The sequence below is a fragment of the Pleurodeles waltl genome, chromosome 4_1 (genome assembly GCF_031143425.1).
Source record: "Pleurodeles waltl isolate 20211129_DDA chromosome 4_1, aPleWal1.hap1.20221129, whole genome shotgun sequence".
Classification (NCBI taxonomy): domain Eukaryota; kingdom Metazoa; phylum Chordata; class Amphibia; order Caudata; family Salamandridae; genus Pleurodeles; species Pleurodeles waltl.
Window position 1 is genome coordinate 739,983,548 of NC_090442.1, and position 19,185 is coordinate 740,002,732.

Genomic DNA, 19,185 nt, shown 5'->3' on the forward strand with positions numbered 1-19,185 from the left:
GCTCTAGCCTTGCTAGACAGCGCGGCAGAGGTCACAATAGTTCGCCAGAATCTTCTAGAGCATCTGGAGGTGAAAGCAACTGATGACTTTGTACAAGTAGAAACTGCGGACATGCGTGTCTCCACGCCTAATAGGGTGTACAAAGGAACGCTACAGTTAGAAGGAGACATTGAACGCACAATAGACGCCATCTTTTGGGATTGCATATGATGTCTTGTTGGCCGAACAAGATTGGCCACCTAACTTTGTCCATACCTGCCCATATGGAGAAGATGAGAGAAATACTAACGCAATTAGAGTACCAGGGGGTGATTGAACCTTGTGTCTCACCAATGAATAACCCATTATTCCCCGTAGCTAAACCAGACCATTCATACGGAATAGTCTTAGACTACAGACATTTAAACAGTCATACACGTACCTATGCTATCCAAAATTCGCATAGCACAGCACTAATGAGCAATATAGTGCGTAAAAAATACAAAACAACACTAGACATTTCAAATGGGTATTTCTGCCAGAATATAGCACCTGAGAGTAGAGACTTAACAAGTTTCAGCGTACTAGGCTCCCAGAACAAATCCTGTTGTTTACCTCAGGGGATTAAGAACCGCCCAGGACTGTTCGCAGCTCGTGTCACTGCTATATTGCACGAGATTGACCCTGAAGCATTGTCCTATGTAGATGATATACACCTGAGGGATGATAAACTACTACAAAATTCAAGACGGGTAGCCCGCATTGTTGTAGGGTTTGCCGAATTTGGCTACAAATGTAACTTAAAAAAAACAAAGATAGCATTCCTACGCGTCCTGTTTTTGGGATATGAGATGTCAAGTGAAGGAAAGAGCCTAGCGCCACAATTCTTAGAGAAATGCGCACAATTACAACCACCGAATACGATCCAAAAACTACAATCATTATTGGGTTTTTAAAATGTTGGCAGAACGTACTTTCGAGATTATGCTACCCGCATAAAACCTTTATATGATTTAATACGTCCCGATTTTTCAAGTAAATTCTGGACAATCGAACATACACATATTCTTCGAGAGTTGCAGACAGATATGCTTGCAGCACAACATTTACACACGAGGGACAACAAAACACATTTGGTCATCAGAGTAATAGCTGAGGCCATCGGTTTCACCTATGTGACATTTAATGAAGGTGAGACAGTCCTGATTGCATACAAATCGCATTTGTACGCAGCAGCAGAACAACGCTTTGCTCCCACAGAGAAAATTCTCACTGCTGTACAGATAGCTGTCATTAAAGACAGACCTCTTGCACAAGGAAAATACGTTATTGTTGTTTCTCCAATCCCAGCCCTAGAGGCTGTTACAAAAGCTAGTGTTCCAAACGCAAAAGCATTACATCCCCGCTGGATACAATGGGCTACGTCTCTGACAGCCACTGATGTAGACTACATTTTTGACCCAAAGCTACAAACTCAGGAATTCCTACAATATGAAATAGAATATCCAGTTCCAGCAAATACTTTGCCTATTGATCAGTATCACAGAGTCATGTACACCGATGGCTCTGCACAACCTGCAATTGGAACTAAACATCAATATTCTGCTGCTTGCGCAGTAGTAAGTGGCTATATGGAGGGCGATAAATTTTGTCCTCTGCATAGCTTTACACAAACTCTAGGGGATTGTACAGCACAATTGGCTGAGCTAAAAGCTCTGCTGATGGCACTGGAACACACGGATCCAGCACAGCCTATGCTGATTGTTTGTGATTCACATTACTGTGTCCAGTCCTTTAATGAATACCTGCATTATTGGTGCCAGAATGGGTTCAGAGATTCCAAAGGCAACACCATTAAACACCGACTACTGTGGGGGAAAGTAGCTGACCTGAAAGAGATGCTACCGAATGTCCATGTTGTACATACACTTGGACACCAGCGCGTTGGAATATATGTTGCTGGAAATACATTGGCTGATGAATCTGCAAAGTCAGCAGTGGCAGTAGCCACTGTAGCGACTCGCTCTAGTTCCAAACCGGACGCAGACATTTGGGCTGCCGTAAAAGCTACGGCTGATGGTACGCCCCATCCTAAAGGATTTCCTAATAAATATCAGTATCATATGGGAAGTATGCTGAACGCTGAAATTGAGATACCAGACGTAGGTGTACGAGACATCCCTAACAAAGACATAGGACCATCATTTATTTAAGCAGCGCATGAAGGGGTGGCATCTGCCCATGCTGGTGTGGCGGCTCTAATTTCAATTTTACAGGCCCGTTATTGGTGGCCAGGTCTCTACAAAGAGACTAAGCAGTATGTCCTTTGTTGTGACATCTGTCACAAATCAAAGTTTCCACTGCCAAGCGCCTGCCGCAGACACCCCTCTTAATTTCAAACAAACCATTACAATGTGTGTACTTGGACCACCGTGATCCCTTATCACCTGATAGTGCATACAACTATATTTTAGTCGCTGTTGATTCATGCTCCAGATTTGTATGGGTGTGGCCACAACGCTCGGCTGACGCTCGGACTGTTATTAAAGATTTGCAAGTCTTTATCGGTACATATGCAGTTGCGGCCTTCCACTCGGACCAGGGCCCTGCTTTCGCCTCAAGGGCATTCAGGGACGCCATGGCTTCATTGGGGGTCCAACTCCAGTACTAGTCTCCATTTCAACCTGAGGGAAATGGTGTAGTGGAGCGATTAAACCGTGATTTGAAGCAATCCTTAACAGCCAGAGTCTTAGGTACGGGTCGTAGTTGGCTTAACCACCTGTATGGAGTCCAGAGAGCACTAAATAATCTGCCTAGAAGATCCCTGGGGGGGTCGTACTTCATATGAGTGTCTGTTCGGAACTTGAATGTATGTTCCGGATCTAGATGGTCCTGGCGTGGCGGCAGCAGAAACACCTTTTGACATATATGAACGTGTCACAGTCTTACAGGAATTGCAACAGTTCCGTGATGATAATTCCTCCAAAAGTGCTGCCTCCACAGGAATTAAGGATGTGCCTGTAACATCTACCAGCTGGATTCCCAGGGTTGGGGATCTTGTATGTGAAAAAGTCGCAGTGAAAAAGGAATTTGGCCCTTCTTATTGCGGACCAGTCCCTGTACAAGAGATACGTGGTACCAGAACTGTTATTCCACCACTGTTGGCAGGTGCCAAAGAAAATCGTTTTGTCTCTATTGACAATGTCAAACTACACCATGTGGCTGATCCTGCACAGTGGGCCAAGAGGAACATCCAGTAGTTTCTGAATCCCTCTCACTACTGGAGACGAAGTTCCTCTACAAGTTGTCTATACCAACACCGACACCTCTTCGAACACGGGGAGGGTGGAAGATGATCTTGCATTAGTTCCACTAACATTAACTAATTTAGAAACATTTGACCAAGTCAATTCGACTTCAAGCCAAACGGATGGTGCTATCTATAGTGTACCACCGCAGGAAACACCAACTCAACCATTGACAACGGCTCTGCCATTTGCACGAACTGCCTCTGGTTATTTTGCCGACTTCAACAATGATTTCTCAGACTCATTTGCGTCTTCGACAGCTGATTTGTCAAGTACACGTAAGCTAACAAACTAGCTTAAAGAAACATATTTTATTGTTCCATGGAACTACCTATGGCTCTCTTTGACTGTCTTAGCCTTTCTACTTTGGATTGGTTTTGTCATTACCTTTTTCTTATTGATACATGGTCATTTTCTTCCTGAAAGATCAACAGTTGAACTGGTGGAGGAGGTTTTAAAACCACATTTTTCATCACATAAAGTCCGCAGAGACTTTTCCTTTGTGAACATTTCCGCAGTGCCAATTCCTGATGGGATTGTGTGGGACAAAGTAATGTTTGATATATATGGTCCCACCGAAGTTATTCAAATACCGTATGTGTTCAAATTATCAATGAATGATATAGTGATACCAGGCATTGTCTCTGATGATTGGGATGTAAAAACAGTTGATTCTATGATGAATGAATTGCAATATTGTAATGTCTTTGAAAACGAAGATGTTTACCAATTTAAAGAAAATTATAGTGATATGTTTTGCTATAATTATTATGGGCACCATTTCATACATGGAGCAAGCAGTCCAAAAACTGTTTTTAATTACACGCAATGGGAACATTGCCCAACTCCACCGCAAGGGAGTTCCAAAACATATTCTGAAAAGTTTGCATACTTTTCTGGGCACAATCAAAAGAATGCTGAGACATATTATTTTAAAGTACCATCTACTAAGGATATACACATGTTATTGACCAATGCGAAATATATTTATTCGGAATCCTTTGTTTCCCAGTTATCGATAGAAGGCTATGAATATTGGTCCAAATCAATTGATCTGAAAAGTGTCTGGGGAACAAAAAATTGGCAAATCAAGGGAAAAGAAACGTTGTTTAGAGCATGCCTCATTCCTGTACAAATGATCTTTTTAAATGAAACAGTGCAACAAACGAGGTGTTTAGGCTAAGGAACAATCAGGGAATTAAACATGCCCAGTATACCTGCCCCGCAAAATTTTACAAATGGCAAAAATATACGAATGCCACTGAAGATGAGCTCGATGAGTGGGCCCAGAATGGTACGTTTAATACTTCACTGACACGTCCAGGCTGGTTGGTATTATGGCCAATAGATAACAATGGGTGTCATCAACGTTTTATTAATTCCTTGGGGGTTTTAGGACGAGTAGGTGAGACCCGCGCTACATATCCCCAGAGCTTGCAGAAATAATTACAACCTATAGTATGGGAAAATTATGCCAACAGTGGCTAAAAATCATCCTCACTAAACGCGGTTAGAGAACACCTCAATCTCCTGTCTAACTCCAGTGACTTACAAGATATCTTGTCAGGCCCTAGAACACCATTTAAGAAGTGTTTTTTATATGCAGTATACAATGATATTTGGAAACTTTCCCAACAAGATGCTGCTGCCCGGTTAAGGCAAATAGACCAGGAAAATGTAAAAAAGGCATTCATTAGCTGTTGTGGATAATGGGATTAACACTTTGTCCAACCGGATATATACCAATAATAATATTGTCTCTTCTGCTATAGACATTATACAATCTGATATGTCTTCCTTACACCATGGACAGAGTCAGATCAGGTCCATTATGCAGTTGGGTTGGACGCTTCAATCATTGAAGGCGGGTCGCGTTCCATGGCAGCCCGTTAGTGCAAGGGAGATATTTTCTTCTTTTAATCTAACACGACAACAACAACTAATGGCCAAGAAGGAAGCGACTTTTGTCATGCTTAACATTGAGAAGTTAGAAAAGTTGCCTTTTACCGTGGCCGAAATACCATCGGCTGAGTGGTTAATACATGGGGTTATTAATATGCATATTTCCACACTACAATTCACCTCCTGTTTAAAACACATTCCGGTAGGCAGATATGAAAAGTTGGGACATAGTTACATCCATGAGGTGTGGGAGCTTCCCTTCTCGTACAAATGCTTCAATGGCATGAAAGAGGTCTTTTTTAGTGGTAGTGAATGCAAGACTTCAGCCAGCCATTCGATGATTTGTAAACAGCTGTCCTTGCATAGGGCGTGTAACGCCTCGGCTGCAAACTTGGCTTGTTATCTTAAGGGAGTCCCAGTCCCTTTGATTAGACCCACGTTCCAGGTGCTTTCAAACTGCAGCTACGTCCTTCTCAATAGTGAAGGCTGTTGTGGCATGCGGGCCGGAATAGTTTACGTTGTTTCGGTCTCTAAAGTCGTTACGTGCTGCAGGAACGTACTGTTTCCCCCCACTAAATTTAAGGCGGTAACGGATATTTGACCTTACATTGCTACTTCAAACGTGAATTCTGACAAGTTGAGTAGACTCAAGGCTTTACTGTTTCAAAAGCATGTGGCCCTTACATCTGCGCGCGAGACCTACGCACTTCAAGTGGCAAGGTCATCAGCGGAAATAGAGTCCCTGTTAAATACAAACTTTCCGAGACACTTTCGTGGGACGAATATTTAATGCGTCCAGCACGACTGGAATAGCAATTTTTTCAAAGCGTTGGTTCTGGATTTGTTCACACCTTCTCCTCCATATTCGGTTTGATACCTTCAGCTATCCACTCAATTTTCAGTAGTATTTTTGGGGGATTTCCGATAACTTTGGCTTTATTAGCTGGCATCCTGCTGTTGCTGTTGTTTATGCGCAATGGTTGTCCCGCCGCAAAGAGGAGAAATGATGGAGCTCCCATCAGCGCAGCTGTGTTGTGAGCATATGATGCAGCATTTTGGAGCAACACTCCTGGAGCAATTAGAGTGTGACTGGTCTTTGTCATTCAGACCGGTTCTGTATTGTGTGTAGCCCGTGTTTCGGTGCCTCTGGTGCCGTTTCGAACATGCACTGGAAGTTTGTCTTTCACAGCAGTGTCCCCCAGCAATAGATGCTGATCTGTTGATGCTCTCGATGAGGGTTCATTACCAGACATGCGCACTGAAGTTGCGTTTGCTACGTAAAGCTAATTATGAGTTACCCTTCCTGGAGGAAGTTACCGACAACTCATCAATGCGCACTCCACGGGATGCCGCCTTGGTTAACACTGGGGCTATGGAACGCACTTGCTCCTTGATTATTTTTGGCACGGACTTTCCGGTTCTGACACCTGCCGAAGTGGAAGATCTCCTGTTCTCCATGGCTCGTACTTAGTTTGGAACTTTTCTAAATTGACATGTCTTTTGAATTCGGTTACAGGTCACATGCTCATGTTTTAAATTGACACGTAGTATGCTTGTGTGTCCTTATAACTTGTCAAAATTGACCTGGTTATTATATATATCTTAGTTTGAGCTTTTTAGCAATGAAATTTTAATTTTGGCTTTGAACCACTTTCAACCAACAAGGGGAGGGTGTTGTGTAGCCATTTTAGTTATGCCCCATGCACGTTAGTTTAACACATTAGGCCGCTGTGCACTTTGACTTAGATATATTTCATTTGGCTTCACATTGTTATTTATACAATAACCAGTTTTACGGTCTTGTTTTATTTTCATCTATCTAACTGTTTTTGCTTAGCCCAGCACTGTGTTCTCAGACAAGACATGCTTGATCACTTTGTGCTTCAGTCAAGGTTATAGTTTGGTACATTGCCAGTGAACGTGGTAGAGGTTTAGTCTCCATTCGTAGAAAATACACATCCTTACGTAGGGACATTTTCTTAGAACATCAGCTGTGCTATTATAAAAACACTTCCTAGTCCCATTACACATTAAGAGGGAGATTCCAGCCAGGGAACCACAACTGTATGCTGAGTGCTGAATGCTTCGCTGCAGATGCTAATGCAGACTACAGGCCTTTGCTCAGGTATGAGGGTTGACGTCCTCCTGGGGGGAACCTGAAAGGCAGAATCAGAGCTTAACATGCTGTGCTCAGATTATAATTTAGATAGGAAATAGTCCATAAATCCTAGTGACAATATGATAGCATTATTCTTATGCTTCACTCTTCTCGTCACCATTTTAATATTGTCATGTTGTGTTGTCCTGGTTATTGCAGGTCACGCTTTGCTATCTAAAATGCAGTTGTTTTATTAAACCAGTTATTAAAACTTATACTGCTTCTTATTGTCATCTATATTGTAATTGTAATCGTATTTATATAGCGCTTACTACCCCTGACGAGGCGTCGAAGCGCTTTTCGATGAGTAGCACGCTACTCCGGTACCCAACAAGAATTAGTGATGGATTAGTATAATTTAATAAGGAGTACAGTTTTAGTATTATTATGAGTTAATTTGAGTTGCGGATATGAGAGTTTGTTAGTTAGATTGACTGGAGTAATGGAGGGGTGGAGGAGGAAAGAAATCCAGAAGTGTTAATTGGGAGTTTATCCTTCATTTGCTCAATCCAAAGGCTTGAGATGAATAAAAGGGGGGCGGAGGGGAAAGAGGATGTGGAAGGGTTAGGGAGAGCATAGTAGCAGGGTGAGATGAATGCAGGAGAATTTAGTAGGGTTGTGTGGGAGGTCACAGAGGTAGAGTGAGGTTTGGTGAGTTAGATGTGGGGGTGGAGGGATGAGCTTAGGCAGAGATATTTAGGAGATGGAAGTGGTCGAAGGGATTTGGGATGAGTCCGAGTGAGAATGGAGGATAGTTTGATAGAGACATGACATAAGAGCGATGAGTAGATAAGTGTGATAAAAAGAGAGCAGAAATTCATAGAAACATGCCAGGCACAGAAACAACATATACACATATATATATATATATTTATACACACACACACACATGACTATACACACACATCTGCACATACAATACATAATTAGAAACATGGGTAAAAAATACTTAGTCGTCCATCCATCATCCTGGTAAAAAGGCGGGAACTCCCCCACCTACCTCGAGGGTGGACGGGGCGTGGCCCAGCGGGCGGAGCCCACAGGTGCTCCACAAAGGGAGAAACCCTCCACTCTGTGTCTCCAGCAGAGGAAGACAGAAACCGCGCGTCCCAGTCAGACACAGACCACGCTCCAGCACATCATCAGCTCACCTCCAGGAAGGATTCCAGATCCCCTCCGCCATGGGATCTCTGAGCGCACAGCCCCGCCCCGCCCCGCCCCATCCCTATATGAGACCGAAGTGTGAATGAGAGAACCGGATGCGACCTGAGTGACCACGACTTCCCTGAGAAGCCTAATATGTCATGCGCTCGGCTGCCTAATCATCCCTATCTTCTGGTCAAGATGAGGCACTGCTAGTTAGCCGGAGCAAAACTCGGATTTAGAGCAACAGGTGTCACCCGCAGTGGGTCAGACTCAGTCCCCCACACCGTGGACGATCTTGCTGCTCAAAATCCAGTAGTCTCATTAGAATAATGAGAGCCTGCGCGACAAAACTACATTGCTATTCTTAAAGCACGCGCAATGTCAACTAGTTGGCATGAACTATCATTAACTGTTATCGGACCGGTAGCAATAATTAAAATGTCAATCCTTCCATTATTCATGCTCATCTTTTCAAATGTAATGATCCTGGTGCAGCCGTGATTTTTCATGGAGGATGTTCACATGATGCGGCATTTCAAATGGCATGGGCAGAAGCCCTGTTCTAAACCTGCCACACTTCAACTGTCAGCTGAGGATGCCATTTTACTGCTTCCCAATATGCGGCAATACTATCAAGCTGAGTTTTTTGACTGGTTGAATTAGGTAAGTGTAGATAGCTCCTTTGCAAGCTGCTTCTATCTACAGGAGATGCTGGTCGAAGATGGAGTTCAGCTACCAGCCTTTCTCAAAACTCCAAAGTTGCCTAAACGCTCCCGATATAAGCTTCCACAAGTGCTCAGGCGTTAGTATGCTAGACTCATAGAAGAGTACCAGTTTCCTCTGATGCATATTTTAGTGGCCTTGAAAGAAAGTGGAGCATTAGGGCTACCCCTACAACGTAATATTAGTAAAAAAATGGGAGAGGGACGAATATTCCACCTTTGCAAAATTTCTTCTAGCAGGACAGATACAAACTTGGAAGCAGGACAATGTTCATGTTTCATTGGATCTTGCCTTTTCCTATCTCCAAATCCACAACTATCTTCAGATTTATATTTTGAAGCTTGATACAACTCAGGAGCACTTTAGTAAAATTCATTTTGTCAGCAAGTTGACAGGGTTGGGGAACTTGTACCATATCTTGTATAGACACTGATACAAATCAATTACTCGCAAGACTTTAGCTTCAATATACGGAGGGAAAGATTGACTTTGCTAGATGGTGCAAATTTAATCGAATGGCCTATAAGGCGGTGCGTGGAGCAAACTTCAAGCGAGTGCCATTTTATTCAAAATGGGCTCTATCTTATACTCCACATCAGCTACAACAGATGCTCCCAACTTCATCACCTACTTGTCCTAAATGTAGGCATGTGTACAAGGATTGTAAGCACATGGGATTTTGCTGTCCCATACTGCAGGATTTTTGGAACAAAATTATAGCCTCATTGGAAGCAAAATTACAAGTTCAAATATGACCTGAATTGCAAGGGACGCTATTTGGGAAACCACCCACTAATTGTCATTTAAAATTCCACTAGCAACAGTATTTTTTCATCAGGTCTCTAGTTGCTGGGACATTGATCCTTCAAGGGTGGAAATCCCCAACTCTTCCCACATTTGAGAGCTGCATATTGAAAATTGAAGGGGTTCGGAAGCTAGAGGAATTGTATGCTCAAACGGTAGGCGCACTGAAGAAAGCAAATGGAATTTGGGATCCTGCTTGCGAGGTCGAAGATGATTGTGCATAAGATTTTTACCAATTGGGGGCATACATTATAACCAAGTGTTTACACTATACTTACAACCTTAAGGTGGATTTTGTGCCTCACTTTCTAGGTAAAAGCTGTTGGCATTCTTCACTTGTAAATGGGGGAATTTAAGTGTATTTAGATTCCCTGCATCTAAGCTCTCTTGGTACATTGATGAAATTAACAATGTGTGTTTGATTATCAGCAAAAATAAAAGAAAATAAAAAAAAAGTAATTCCAATAAAGAACCAATGTGAATGCATAATTATTTTCCTCCATTTTGATATTTTGATAGAAAGTAAACCATAACTGACAAAGCAAATGTTTTTTGGGCTTTTGTTTATGACAAATAATTTGTTTTTGAAAAGCAAAATCAATGGCAAGCAGGCCATGATGACATGGCAGCCCACCAAACCAGTACAAGGACGACCTTGTTCTCCTCTGACCCGGCATCATACCCCCCTTTCACATTGATTAACCTTTATGTTAAAATCCTATGTAAAATCTTTGTGACACGACTTGCCCCTGCGGTGACCCACTTGGTGCATCCTGACCAATGCAGGTTTGTGCTGGGACGAAATATGACTATGAACACCCGATGGCTCATACATGTCCTTCATGGAGTTAAGGATAGTGAGGAGGACCTGGCACTGGTCTCGATAGATATAGCTAAAGCATTTGATACTGTCAACTGGGTTTACCTCCTCCGAGTCCTAGTGGCCTTCGGGGTTGGACCACAATTTCGGAAGTGGGCCAAACTCTTTTATACAGAACCAACAGCGAGGGTCAGAATGCGGGGACATTGCTCAGACATACTGAAGATACGGAGGGGGACACAACAGGGGTGTCCTTTGTCGCCATTGCTTTTTACAATGGCCCTGGAACCGTTGGCGCAGAGACTTAGGCACGACATGAGAGGTGGGGCATTCTTCTGGGTGGGACGTGCCGCCTACTGTCACTGTATGCCGATGATACGCTCTTTTACCTGAGGCATCCCAGAGTCTCAATCCCTATATTGATGCAAGAGCTGGAGAATTTCGGGCATTTATCTAGTCTATGCATTAATATAAATAAATCTCTGATATTCCCCCTGGGGGGCCTAACTTGGCTCCCACTGGGTGCACTGCCGATCATGCCTCTGCACTGGAAGACTGACCATTTCCGATATCTCGGGATTATGGTGGCCCATACAGTGCACGCCATCATCAACTCAACATTGAGAGGGTCCCCTTAGGCTTGGAAAGCTCAGTGCGATTTTGGAACAGCCTCCCTTTATCAATAATGGGGCGACTGGCGGTCGCAAAGATGGGATTTCTGCCTCAATACTTGTATATGTTGCAGAATTCGCTTGACACATTCCCTCGCTCAGGTTGTGAAAGTGGCGTTGCGCCGCGCACTATTTGCTCGGGGCTTTGAGTTTTGGGATCTCCCAGAGTTTCAACACTTGGCCTCTAAGGTGGATGTTTGACCCTGGCACGAGGGTGGGTGGTTAACGCTTATGGACCTCTACCCCAGTGAGACCTCTATAGTTTTCAAGGGGGCATAGGATATGTTCGGGTTGAACCAGGGACAGTTTTTAACGTATGCCAGTAAACTTAATATTGCCCGGGACATATGGCCCACATACCCGGAAGCCCCCCACTTCCTGGGTACTGTTTGGGGTGCTCCTGGAATATGGGGGGCCAAACATCTTATAGTCATTTTTAACAGCATCTCCTTTTACCAATCCCACATAATTGCACTCACCCACCGCGAAATATCCTTAATAAAAGATCTCTGGCAAAGAGGCCCCTTGAGTGGCCCGTCGGGCATTGGACCGCCGGCCTGACGAGGAGCAAAGCCTGATGATAAAGCATGTCACCATTTGGTGAGTGAGGGCGCTTGTTCCTGATTTAGGATATTCACAGGGACCTGCTCTTCTTTCCCATCTTGGGTTTAGCTGTTTACTTTATTCTTCCACAAACTTGCTTTCTATAAACAGGCCTTTAAATCTTGGTTTTATCTTGTCATGCGAGGAGTCACACAAGGCAATGACATTTCCACACATTATTGTTTGTGTGCAGTAAAACTGAACGTCTGTGCAAATGTAATGGTCATTTCAGTTGAAAATGTGTTGTCTGTAATGGCAGTGCGCTACCACACCATGCATACTCCACACTGTGCAACTCCACTCTACAGCCTCCCACTTTACAACACTCTACTCTACTCTCTACCCCTCCACTCTATGCCACTCCATTCTATGAGACTCCACTCTACTCTACGCCACTCCACTCTAGGACATGCCCTTTCACTCTACAACGCTTTACGACACTTCAGTCTTCATTCTACGACATGCTTCTCCACTCTATGCCACTCCACTCTAGAACATGCCCTTCCGCTGTACTACACTATATGACACACCACTTTACTCTACTCTATTCCCCTCCACTTTACGCCCCTCCACTCCACAACACTTAACCCACTCCACTCCAATATGCCCCAATCTACCCCACAGCACTCCGATCTACCCCACTATATTCCACTCAAACCTAATTTATCCAATTCCATTCCTCCCCAGTCTACCCCACACCACTCCGATCGACTTCACTCCACTACAATGTACTTCAGTCCTCTCCAATCTACCCCACTCCACTCCAATCTACCCCACTCCAATCAATTTACCCCACTCCTATCCAAGCTATAACACTCTACTCCAGTCTACTACATTCCATCCCACTCCAATCCATCCCAACCTACCCCTACTCCACTCCAATCTACCCAAATCTACTCCACTCCAATCTACCCCAATCTATCCCATTCCACTCCAAATTAGCCTAGTCCTGGCCAACACCCACGCACTCGCCTCCTCGGACTACATCCTCCTCGGGGACCTGAACTTTCACCTCGAAAACAACAATGACACCAACTCCACCACCCTGTCTGAAAACCTCGCCAACCTCGGCTTCACACAGCTCGTCAACACACCCACCCACACAGCTGGTCACACCCTTGACCCCATCTTCTCCACAAGCAACCACGTCACCTTCAACCACACCACCGAACTATACTGGACCGACCACCACTGCGTCCATTTCACCTTCAAGAAACACACAGAACACCACCTCACCGAACAACCAACCCACCGACGATGGGGCAAAATCACCGAAGATCAACTTACCAACGCCCCAGCCCAGAAACCGCCCGCCAACCCCACCGACCCTGACACCGCCGCACACAACCTCAAGCTATGGATCAACGACTGCACCGACCCCCTTGCTCCACTCAGAAAACCCTTCAACAAAAAAGCCACCTGGTTCACTGACGACCTCCAAGCCTCCAAACGCCACTGCCGGAAACTCAAGCAAATATGGCTACTCGAATGCACTCCAAACAACCACACGGCACTCAAGGATGCTACCCGCAAACACCACCAACTCATCAGGCTAGCAAAAAGATCCTCCTTTAAAACCCGCCTAGAAAACAACGCCCACGACTGCAAAGAACTGTTCAACATCGTAAAAGAACTCTCCAGCCCTAGCACCACTGTCAACGACATCACCCCCTCCCAAGAACTATGCGACGCCCTAGCAACCACCTTCCACCAGAAAATCACTGACATCCACGACAGCTATAACTCCCTTCATACCTCGGACACCCCTATGCCGCCCTCTACGAACTCCACCCGCCCCAGCCAACTGACCTCCTGGACCAGCATCAGCGACGACGAAACCCGCAAAACCATGAACTCCATCCACTCTGGATCACCATCAGACCCCTGCCCTCACTACATCTTTAATAAAGCAGACACAGCCATCGCTCCACACCTACGGAGAGTCATCAACATTTCCTTCGAAACTGCAAGATTCCCAGAAAGCTGGAAGCACGCCGAAATCAACGCCCTTCTCAAGAAACCAAAAGCGGATCCCATGGACCTAAAAAACTTCTGTCCCATCTCCCTGCTCCCTTACCCGGCAAAAGTCATCGAGAAAATCATCAACACTCAGCTCACTCGGTACCTCGAAGACAACAACATCCTCGACCCCTCCCAGTCCGGCTTCAGGCGTAACCATAGCACCGAAACCGCCCTCCTCGCAGTCACAGACGACATCAGGAGCCACCTCGACAACAGAGAAACATCAGCCCTAATCCTCCTAGACCTCTTGCCCGCCTTTGACACTGTCTGTCACCACACCCTGAAAGCCCGCCTCTGCGAAGCAGGAATCCAAGACCAGGCCCTCGAATGGACTGCATCCTTCCTCGCCGGCAGAACTCAAAGAGTCCGCCTCTCCCCGTACCAATCCAAGGCCTTCAACATCATCTGCAGCGTACCCCAGGGCTCATCCCTCAGCCCGACGCTGTTCAACATCTACATGTCCCCCCTCGCACAGGTGGCCCGTCAGCACAGCCTCAACATCATCTCCTACGCCGACGACACCCAACTCATCCTTTCCCTCACCAATGACCCTCGCACCGCCAAAACCAACCTCCACGAGGGACTGAAAGCCATCGCCGACTGGATGAGAGACAGCAGGCTTAAACTGAACTCGGACAAAACAGAGGTCCTCATCCTTGTGCCCACCCCCTCCGCCTGGGACAACTCATGGTGGCTGACATCGCTGGGTCCCCCACCGACACCCACCGACAGTGCACGGAACCTCGGCTTCACCCTCGACTCATCCCGATCCATGTCAAAACAGGTCAACGCCGTCTCCTCCTCCTGCTGCTACAACACCCTCTGCATGCTCCGCAGAGTCTACAAATGGATCTCAACAGAAACAAGAAAAACAGTAACCCAGGCCCTCGTCAGCAGCAGACTCGACTACGGCAACGTCCTCTACGCCGGCATCCCATCAAAACACCTACAAAGCCTACAACGCATCCAGAACGCCTCCGCCGACTCATCCTCAACATCCCTCGCCACAGCCACATCACCCCCCACCTCAGAGACCTTCACTGGCTCCCTGTCGAAAAAGAGGATCACCTTCAAGCTCCTCACCCACGCACACCAGGCACTCCACAACACCGGACCAACATACCTGAACAGCAGACTCAGCTTCTACACCCCTACCCGGCAACTTCGCTCCGCCAACCTCGCCCTCGCCTCCATCCCCCGCATCTGACGCAAATCTTCTGGCAGCAGATCCTTCTCGTACCTCGCTGCCAAGACCTGGAACACCCTCCCGGCTGACCTAAGAAGACAGACCCAGGACCTGCTCTCCTTCAGAAGACTCCTCATGACCTGGCTCTTCGAGCAGTAGCAGCACCACCCCCGCGCCTTGAAACCCTCACGGGTACGTAGTGCGCTTTACAAATAATTGATTGATTGATTTGATTGATAGTCTTCTCCAATCTACCCAACTCCACTTTTTTCTACACCACTCCAGTCTACCCCAATCTACTGTACTGTAGTCCATTCCAGTCTACCCCACTTCACTCCAGTCACCACTCAACTCTCATCTATCCCACTCAACTTCAATCTACACTACTCAACTCCACTTTACTGCACTCCACTCAAAAATACCGCACTCCACTCTAGCCCAATCTACCTTGAACCTCGTTCCTCTTTATGGTCATTAAAATCATCTGTGACTTGCAACTGTCTTATAATGTAGCTTCCCATTTGTAGCGCAGACCTAGCCTTGGGTGGCTGCAGAGCATTTTACGCTGCTTTATGTCCCATTGTTTGCTGGTTACTGTGTAAACTCTTATGGTTCTGGGAAAGCATGTAGGGAAAAAACGGCTGTAAAGGCTTCCCGGACTCCAAATGGAATGAAAATTACATTAGAGGGTGGGAAGAAAGAGAAGGCTCTTTTAAAGTTCTCTTTTCCTACCTTGGGGATCTCCAGCATAGGCAGGTTAAAGCTGCAGATGCAGGTTTCGTGAAAATGGGTAGGTTTTTCACCAAGCAATCAGACTTGTTGGTGTTGATTGCCTTGGAAGTAATGCACTGCACTAAAACTGTATTAGCCTCAGAGGGAGTGTGGGTGATGTCATTGAACATTCTCTGGCCAGTGAACAGATGGCAGCACTGAAGACAGCATCTGGAGACACAAGGTTGGAGAATATAACATTGAAAAGTAGAGAATTGCATCCATCAGTGAGTGATAGGATAGGGTATTTATAGTGGTGCAGAAAATGTGTTGGAATTCAAGATTTCAACCCGTGCAGAAAGCTGATTTGGTGACTTTTGGGACTTTTTTATGAGTTCTATTTAAGACAAAACAATCATAGGAACTACATCTAGAGATTAAATATCACAAGGAAAATGGTGGAGCCCTGGCATAGCCCATGTTTCGTGGAGAAAGGAAGAGCCCTTATGAATGCACTGCTGCTTAATGACTAAAAAGGAGAACCAGTTGAGTACTATGACAGATTCGGATATCCTAGAGTGGATGGGGAGGTTGTGCAGTAGGACTTGGCCCTGGGTGATCAAGCAGGACTATGAGGCAGGGCCGCAGGATGTAGCAAAGTTGCAATTACAGGTTGTATCCGAGTTGTGTATGCATTACTGATGTAAACCTGACAGATAGGCCTATATAATATAGTTGTGGTGCTGAAGATGCAGGGCCTTGCTGTGGAAGGGGAACAGGGTAATTAGGTGGACTTCTGTAAGGCTGTAATGGATTTTTTGAGTAGAGAAGAATTTGAATAGTTTTTAGGAAGGAGGTGAAGATGTTGGTGCACAGTGAGGAGTTGATAATATTTGAGTAGGGATCAGAAAGCATTTAATGATCGTAGCATATTAGTAGCATTAAGTAACTTCAAAGGCTTGTAGAATGATGGTCAAGTCAGTGGGGTAAGGATTGTGAGGAGTTCTGGGTGAAAATGCTGTGAGCAGAATGGCAGGAGTGTTATAGTGGGAATTAGCTCATGCATTCTAAGCATGTACTTGAAGAAGGTTTGTTTCTAGGTTGCCTTTTGTCAGGGGAGGTGGTAGGGATTTTAACGGAAACCTTAATTTAGCTGTGGCCTGTCTGTGCTGCCTTCTCTTGTGCGCTCCAGTAACATTCCTGGCAAACACCCCATATTGTATGCTGTGATGACCAGAAACAAAATGTGAATGACACTTGAACAGACCAATGGATACGGATAGTTTAAAGAAACCCCTTCTATAGATGTGTGCATTTTAAACATGAGATCGTGGAAAACAAGAGGTTTGGGTGTAAGCTGAAGTTGTCTCTGGCCCAGAATCAGAGGAACAATGGTATTCGGAGACATCATGTAAAAATGTCTTAAAATGGCTTTAAAATGATATTTCGGGACACATATCAAAATAGAGTAGATATTTGTGGGAGAATATTAGTTTTGTAATTAAAAAATAAAACAGGTATTTAAGGACATTGGATGTCGTTTTAGAAAATGAGATGATATTTTGGCCGGTTAAATTAGGTTATTTGTGAAGCCTAACAAGTTGACATTCTGGTACATATTCAGTGCCTTTCAACAAGATTTGAAACCAGTTTTTCAGTCCTAATTAATTCGGATTTGTTGAAACTTATTAGTGAATTTCGTTGATGAATTTAGCATACCTTGCTTTAATGGTTACTTCATGACTGGCGTGTGCGTGGAGCGATTTATAATCCTTTTTAACAGCATGTTTGGATCATATTATCACTGCATTGTTCCGAAACGCACTATTTGACCCCATGTTCTCAATAAGCCGTGGGAAGATGGGGGATATTAGGCTCGCTCTGTGCAATTCAGACAAAGTATCTAAATATACCCAACCCTTTTGAAAGTTCGCAGCCGCTAATGGATCTGTCACCAAAACATGCACTTTTTATCGAAGGTACGCCCACTTCATACTTTTGTACTCCAAACTCAGAATATCGTCATGTCACTGAAAGAGTGACACTTCAGTCAGTAAGCCAAAGTAGCAATGATGGGGCTACTACTATCCATTAAACTCATTACCTTACCAGAATGTTCACACACAGTAGCGTCTACATAACCTTTAATGGAAACTGCCACACAGGGCAGAGCTTCAGTAAACCTAGCAAACCCTAAACAACTGGTACCAGAAGATCTGAAAGAAAGTAAGTGAAACGTGCTGCTGGTCGGATTTTATAAGTCAGACTGTAGAATGGCAGCTTTCTCTAACTGCATAAAAATTGGGACCGATAGGAAGCCACAGACTTGACGTGGGTGACAAAACCTGGGGCTATGTAGCCTTTCTAGTCGATCCTTTTTCAAAACGATGCAGCAAGCCACCATAAAATACCACTCTGGTCTTCCATATACTGATGTTCCTTGCGTAAAATAGCCCTCCCTCCCCTTCTCCTAATCGCACGTCATATCTTCTACGTAAATTTCACCTGCTCTGTAACGTCACCCTCCGCCACCCTTAGTCCTGACAGACCTCATAGCAGGTACCTGCGGTGCCCCGGGTGTAAGCGTCGCCTCCTGGCATGCGAGCAGCGTCTTCGGGCCGTCGGTGCCACTTCCCTGCCAGCAGAGGAGGACTGTGGTGAGGCGCAGGCTGTGTGTGCGTCCGTTACCATGGTGACGGCGCGGGGCATAGCCACCCCCTGCCAAGCTGTGATTATTTAACCCCTTCGCTGTCAGGCCTTTTCCTCTCCTGCGCCGAGCCTTTTTTTGGCTATTTGGGGCAATTCGCGCTTAGGCGGTCATAACTTTTTGTCCATATAAGCTACCCACGCCAAATTTGCATCCTGTTTTCCCCAACATCCCTGGGGATTCTAGGGGTACCCAGAGTTTGTGGGTTCCCTGGAAGAGACCAAGAAAGTAGCCAAAATACAGCAGAAATGTAGTTTTTTTTTTTTTTTTAAATGGGAAAAAAGTGCTGCAGAAGAAGGCTGGTGTTTTTCTTTTCCCTGAAAATGGCATCAACAAACGGTTTGCGGTGCTAAAATCACCATCTTCTCAGCTTTCAGGAACAGGCAGACTTGAATCAGAAAACCACATTTTTCAACACAATTTTGGAATTTTACTGGGACATACT

General features: G+C 45.1%; 1 protein-coding gene across 3 annotated transcripts in view; it reads right to left on the reverse strand.

The window, feature by feature from the left end:
• Positions 1–18,720, reverse strand: part of SMKR1 (small lysine rich protein 1) — a 78,557-nt gene extending 59,837 nt beyond the window's left edge. The window contains exon 1 of one of the 3 annotated variants that reach the window (XM_069229347.1): positions 18,583–18,720. Coding sequence is in view for 1 of the 3 variants with exons in the window: in XM_069229344.1 (XP_069085445.1) it covers positions 18,583–18,633 (51 nt within the window). In the remaining 2 variants the exon portion in view is untranslated. The remainder of the gene's footprint in view (positions 1–18,582) is intronic. The other 2 variants (XM_069229346.1, XM_069229344.1) reach the window with 2 other exon arrangements.
• Positions 18,721–19,185: the final 465 nt, after the last annotated feature.